Source organism: Mobula hypostoma, chromosome 8 (assembly GCF_963921235.1).
Source record: "Mobula hypostoma chromosome 8, sMobHyp1.1, whole genome shotgun sequence".
Classification (NCBI taxonomy): Eukaryota; Metazoa; Chordata; class Chondrichthyes; order Myliobatiformes; family Myliobatidae; genus Mobula; species Mobula hypostoma.
The window spans coordinates 101,223,310-101,229,958 of NC_086104.1; the positions used below are offsets into that span (position 1 = coordinate 101,223,310).

A 6,649-nucleotide genomic window follows, 5' to 3' on the forward strand; every position below is an offset into this window, starting at 1 on the left:
TGTCTGGCTCCAACAATCATTTTGCTGTCAAAGTCACTGAGATCACATTCTGATGTTTAGTCTGAACATCTGAACCTCTGCCCATGTCCAAGTGCTTTTATGCATTGAGCTGTTGCCATATGATTGGCTGATAGACATTTGTATTAAGGCATACAGATGTACCTACTAAAGTGGCTGCTAAGTACATAGTGAAACATGTCCTTACTACAACATTTGCAACACCAATGTTTTCCCAAGACACCATTTGGAAGAAAAATAGTCTTTGTCTTAATCTCTAGAATATCCATAAACAAGAGCTTTAATGAAATTTGTCAATTGTTAAAAATTGGAATTCACATTTGATTGTTCTTACAAACAACATCAGAAGGAACGCCAATAAATACCAAAATATTGGTGGCAGGATCAAGAACAGTTTATACAATCAGGCAAAAGCAATGAATGTACTCATGTGCAAACAACTTTAAATTAGAATTAGTTATTACCAACAAGGACAATTCAGGTCCTGCAGTGCACCAGTTCACTTGCTGTTTCTCTGGAACTCAAGTCACGTGGGTAGAACATTCAAGTTAGTAAATGGGGACATTAGGTTTGCAGTGATGCCAAACTGCGCCATGTTTTATTTACTTATGCCAAAATCTCCTTTTCCCTGGATCAGTACACCACTTTTACAGGGCAATTTTAGTGATTCATTAAAACAAAATTAGCTTAATAAAAACCAGTGTCCACCATAACCATTCCCACTAGTTAAACTTTCACCTGCTAATCTTAATTCTACAGTGTTGAGGCAATACAGTAGCAAATTAGAAGTTTTTTGTTCCAGATGTTACACCAAATAATATCCAATCCTCACTAGCTTGTACCAAACATCTCCTGAGACGCATAGTAAAAGTAGAGGAAGCCATCAGAATCCCTGAATTCCTGGTCCAGTTCTCCAATGGTGGCAGACATATTGGTGAGGGTTCTCTTCTTCACCACGAGGTAGAAAGTTTGACTGGGTTTCAGAGCTAACCGGTTCCTGTGGAGAGGACAAAACCCAGCCGTTAAGAAAAGCACAAGCAAACCAGTGGGCCACTGTTTAAGAACTCAGACCAGGACTCATTACTGACACAGACTCAAATGCTACTTGACTCAGTTAAAAAGATCACCGGCTGCAGTCTACCATAAGGGCAGGACTTGTGTTCATGACAAAGCAGCAGGCAGGGGACAAAAAAATAATTTAAACGCAAACAGGAATTCTGCAGATGCTGGAAATTCAAGCAACATACATCAAAGTTGCTGGTGAACGCAGCAGGCCAAGCAGCATCTATAGGAAGAGGCGCAGTCGACGTTTCAGGCCGAGACCCTTCGTCAGGACTAACAGGTTAGTCCTGACGAAGGGTCTCGGCCTGAAACATCGACTGCGCCTCTTCCTATAGATGCTGCTTGGCCTGCTGCGTTCACCAGCAACTTTGATGTATGTTGCAAAAAAAAAAATAATTGTGGAACTACCAATCCTGCAAATCACCGTTTCAAAAAACTCAATTCTGGAAAGCACTTAAACTTCACATCTTAAAAAGTTCCTTCTGCCAGGCAGTTAATCTGATCAATCATTCTAGTTACCCCCCCACCGCAAATGACAGCACAATAAATACTTAGCACACAGAAAAGTGGTTTTGTTTACAAATACTTTGCAAATATATTAATGCACATTTTATTCCATATCCACATTAACTTATTCAATTATATTTGTTGAATGTTGCTTTTCTGTTACATGTCATTTCCCTAATCAAATTCCTAATACTGGATGTGCAAGTGTATTTGGCAAATAAAGTTGATTTTTGGTTTTGTGGCAGCTGTACAGTGCAAAGGCAAAATGATCACAATTTACAAAAATAATGCAATGATAAGGTAGTGTTCATGGACCAGGCAGAAATCAGAGGACTTGCACCAATACTGAGCCATTAGCTAGCATTCTATTCAGTGAAAGTACACTTCATAAAACACAATTCAATTCACTTCTCACCCCTGCCTCACCACATCATTCAATTTCTCTCCCCTTTTCTTCCACCAATTCAGCTTTCTGCTCCAGTTCAATTCAGTAGAAAAGTTTTTATACTTTCACCATAGAGTTGTGGAGCACAACAGCACAGAAGCAGGCCCTTTGGCCCATCTAATCTGTGCTAAACTGCTATTCTGCCTAGTCCCATTGACCTGCACCCAGACCACAGCCCTCCATACCCCTCCCAACCCTGTACTTACCCAAACTTCCCACCAAATCTGCATCTACCGCTCCACTGGCACCTCTGACCGAAGCTCCCCCAGGTTTCTCCCCCCTTTCACATGACCTCTAGTGCTCGTTTCATCCAACTCCAGCGGAAAAGCCTGCTTGCATTTAACCTATCTATACCCCTCAATATTGTATGCCTCTACAAGATCTCCTCTCATTCTCCTGCACTCCAGGGAATAAGTCCTAACCAATTCATCTTTTTACTACAACTCAGGTCTTCATCTTCCTTAATTTCCGTTTCTGCATCTCTGCAAGTCTCATCTCTATGGGGATGAAAACTACATCTCACTCAGCCTCAGTGGAAACCATTCTGGCAAAAGCTGGATATTTGCATTTTGGGGGTGGGGGGTGGGGGAGATGATGAGTACAGGACCATTTATCTGGGAAGCACAAGGGATTGCAGATGCAGGAATTTGGAGTAATCTGTTGGAGGGACTCAGAGGGATGTGGAGTGGCAAGGTACAGTACTGTTAACATTTCAGTAACAAGGGCTTCAACAGACACTGCAAAACCAGACAATACACAGAATGCTGGAGGAACTTGGCAGGTCAGGCAGCATCTATGGAGAGGAATAAAGTTGACTTTTGAGCCAGACCATGAAGAACCAACTATTCTTCTCCATAGAAGCAGCCTGACTTGCTGAGTTCCTCCAGTATTGTGCATCACTGGTGACATTTCACAGCATTTCAACCCAATATGTTACCATTTCCTTTTACCTTACCCACTCCAAATGCTGCTTGGCCACCAAATTCCCTCCAGCATCTGGTCTACTGATCAAGAGTCTAATTCAACACACACCATGGTGAATAAGAATCAGGTTATGACCATGAAGCTCTTGGAGATCCAATATCTACTCCACCTCCCCTTCATCACATCACAGTCAGGAAATTTTGAGAAGGAAGGCCGTCACCTTATCCTGATCTCCCAAGGTGGTCAACAGTCATGGCAAAGTGCCAATGTCCAGGGGTTGTAAACTCAGCCAGCTCCATCACTGGCCTCCTCACCACAGAGCTGATCTTCAAGAGGCAAAGCCTCAGAAAGGTGGCATCCATCACCAAGGATGGATAATTTTATTGTTATAATTGTTGCTGCTTTGCTTTGTTCTACCCTGACCAACACCACAGCAGATTCCCAATGCATGCAAATGCACATAGAGGATAAAGCTGATCTTTAGTGATCAATAACCTCACCATCCAGGACATGTCCCCTTCTCATTACTACCATCAGGGCAGTACAGGAGCCTGAAGACCCACACAACATGTTAGGAACAGTTCCTTCCCCTCCTCCACCACATTTCTGAAAGGTCCACGAGTCCTAGTTCATTTTACACTAATTATTCCTCATTGTAACTTACATTTTACATATTGCACTATACTGCTACAACATGTCAGTGATACAAAACCCTATTCTGAAGTGCAACTATGGCTTCACAAATGATCACACCCTGTGAACTGTAGTAATCATAAAGGCCTAGATTTAGACTCAAAACATCCAGCATCTGCAGATTTTCTCTTGCTTGTGATAAAACTAATCCCTAAACCTTCATCGGCAACTCAAGCTTGTAGAGTTGAAAAAATTGGATTAATTGGGTGTATCTCACCTTAAGCTCTTTGCCTTTAAATAGCTTTCCTGTATTTAATTAAATGGGAGCATTGGGAGATTATCAGTGTTTCAACTCCAGCTTCCAACACTTGCAGAATGTAAACAGCCACACCTAGCCCATTATAGATGGGAACAAACCCAAAGGCAACAGACAACCAGTCCAGTCAAGAGGACCTCCCAGAACCAGGGGATAACATTCACCAGAATCACTGCTGCAGTCCGAGTAGTTAACACACCAGGGGAAATAAATGTTGTCTCAGATTATACAAACACTCTCCCAGCATTACTGCTCTGCTAAACCTGAACAAGAGTCGAAGGTCGTGCAAAGAAAGCTTCAACAGCAGGTTTCTCTTCGTTTCCATAACAAAATGCCAATTAGAAGAATCCATCGCAGCCATTTTCAATGAGTCTAAAGCACCCACAGCCAGGAGGACTGTCACCCTACCAACACCACACGCTGGAGGAACATCAACACATCAGGTGATTGCCACAAGAGCAGAATTAGGCCATTCTGCCCGTTAAGGCTGCTCCACCATTTGATTGTGGTGGATTATTTTCCTTCAACCCCATTTTCCCCAGAACCCCTAGTAATCAAGAACCTGTCACTAACACCCATTACCCCTACTGGGGCATAAACCCCCAATGGTAACTCAGTCCTTTGACCTGAGCCAGTCTTTCACATCATCTCCAGGGGTAGCCTATCATCTTGGTTCATCATTCCTTTCCCCAGGATGAGGCCTTTGCCAATTCTGTAGCATTGGGTTTTAATGTGATGGGGTTTGCTAGCCACAGGCCCAACCCTGCTTTCACAGCCTGGCTTGTGACAGTCCACCTGTTTTAAATATACAGTAACCAATGACTTGGCCTCCATAGCCACCTGTGGCAATGAATTCTTTAGATTCACCATCCTCTGGTTAAAGAAATTACTCCTCCCGTTTTACAGGGACATCCTTCTATTCTGAGAACGTGCCCCTGGTCCTAGACTCTTACACTATTGTAAGCATCCTCTCCACATCCACTTCAAGCCTTTCAATATCTGATGCATTTCAAAGAGATTTCCTCCTCCACCCCCCCCCCCATTCTTCTAAACTCCAGCAAGTACAGGCCTCATACATCAACACTTTCATTCCTAGGATCATTCTTGTGAATCTCCTCCAGACCCTCTTCAGACTGTGTAGGCATTCCCTGTACCCCCCCCCCCCACACACACAGCATACCAGTCTGCCAAAGGTGAAAATAAACAGAAGCTTACTGCATTGAAGAGAGAATTTCTCTAACAAGATGTCATTTGGAAGAATCCATCCCACCTATGTCCAATGAGCCTAAAATCACCCCCAGCCAGGCTGAATGTCACCTTAGCAACACACAAGGCCCTGGAATAACCCAGCTCCTCAGACAACGTCTACGGAGAGAAATGTTTTCTGTCTAATTCCTCTCCGCAGATGCTGACCTACCTGACCGTCGTTGCACATTCAGGAGGTATATGTCTACCTGGAGGAGCTCGGCAGGCCAGGCAGCATCTATGGAGAGGAATAAAGTCGTGTTTGTCTAGTTCTAGACTCCAACACCTGCAGTCTGTTGTGTCTGTGGTGAACGGCCATGATAAGGACATCAAAAACAAATTCCCCGCCGGAAAGACCCTTCCCCTTTATCTGAGGGAGGGAAAGCCGGATTGTTTGAAGCAGAACGCAGAGACAAGCTTCGTACCTGATGACAGAAACGAAATAGCCCATTAGTTCATCGTGGGGAACCAAATATTTATTCCTATCCAAATTACTCAAGTACTTCTCGCCGGGATAGCGCTCTACAATAACCTGCGGAGGAAAAGATAAGAGATCGCCGTCAACCTTGAGCCAAACTGAAGTGTGGAAGTTGGTACAGCGTGCAGATGCTGGGCTTATCGGTGCAGCAACTACCTTACCGGAATCCTCTGAGGGTATTTGGAGCGCATAAGTGCCGATTCTTCTTTTCTCGCAGCTGTAAGAAGGGGGAAAGACACAAAACAGCTCAAAAATCATATTTCAACTACACGCAGACGTAGTCGAGGGTCGTCAGCTCAGGATAAACTCACCAAAACTTTTCTGGTGCTTGAACCGCTGATTTCCGTGAACCCGGTATGCCATTGTCAAAACTCCGACTTTTCTAACCTACTCTCCAGTGAACCAGTCGCCGTGTCCTTTTTAAATAGCGTTGTGGGCATGCAGATAAACCCGGACTGGATTTCATAGTATTCTTGGAATGGGGGGTGGAAAGAGCCGCTATACGGATTCTTAGCAATGTTTGCGAACGATTTTTCTCTGATAAACATGTGCCTAATCGCTTACGATCCGTTCATAATTTGCAATTAGCAGAACATATTTGTCCGCTGATAGTTGCAAATTGCCATTTAGATTGTCGATCAAAAAATTCCACTCTGATGTGAGTACGACCGGTGATTCAGCTGATCCGAGAATTTCATTGGTTGCGCTACAGAGTAATTGCAAATGACTGCAAAATACCTTTAAGACTCCCATTTAAAAACAATACAAGTTGAGATATGCTGGAAGTTGAGCCAGCTCAGGCCCTCAGGATATGTAGTGGTGCAGTCACCTGAAATCACCTATATCAACTCTTCAGGTCGAAATGGAGGAAATGCCATTAAGACTTAGAAGAATAAAGCTAATGTTACATTACTGGCTTAACATCATGGGACATAACTACTGACATCCAGCTAAAGCTATATTAAAAGACCGCTGGGAACATAATAATTCAAATTATAATAGCTTTGGATGGATCTGGGAT

The 6,649-nt window shown here is 43.4% G+C and overlaps 1 protein-coding gene across 1 annotated transcript; it reads right to left on the reverse strand.

Annotated features, from left to right (window-relative positions):
• Positions 1-280: 280 nt before the first annotated feature.
• LOC134350188 (microtubule-associated proteins 1A/1B light chain 3C-like) lies at positions 281-6,274 on the reverse strand. Its single transcript, XM_063055166.1, has 4 exons — positions 5,940-6,274; positions 5,790-5,845; positions 5,576-5,682; positions 281-1,015 (listed from the first exon to the last, which is right to left on the reverse strand). Exons 1-4 carry the CDS (start codon positions 5,989-5,991, stop codon positions 850-852), a joined length of 381 nt encoding a protein of 126 aa, XP_062911236.1. The 5' UTR covers positions 5,992-6,274; the 3' UTR covers positions 281-849.
• Between the last annotated feature and the right edge of the window lie 375 nt (positions 6,275-6,649).

Coding starts and splice junctions, on each gene's coding strand:
- LOC134350188 (XM_063055166.1), bottom strand. CDS start 5,991: ATGGCATACCGGGTTCACGGAAATCAGCGGTTCAAGCACCAGAAAAGT. Junction 5,846..5,939: donor CAAGCACCAGAAAAGTTTTG/GTGAGTTTATCC, acceptor CCCTTCTTACAG/CTGCGAGAAAAGAAGAATCG. Junction 1,016..5,575: donor TATTTCGTTTCTGTCATCAG/GTACGAAGCTTG, acceptor TCCTCTCCACAG/GAACCGGTTAGCTCTGAAAC.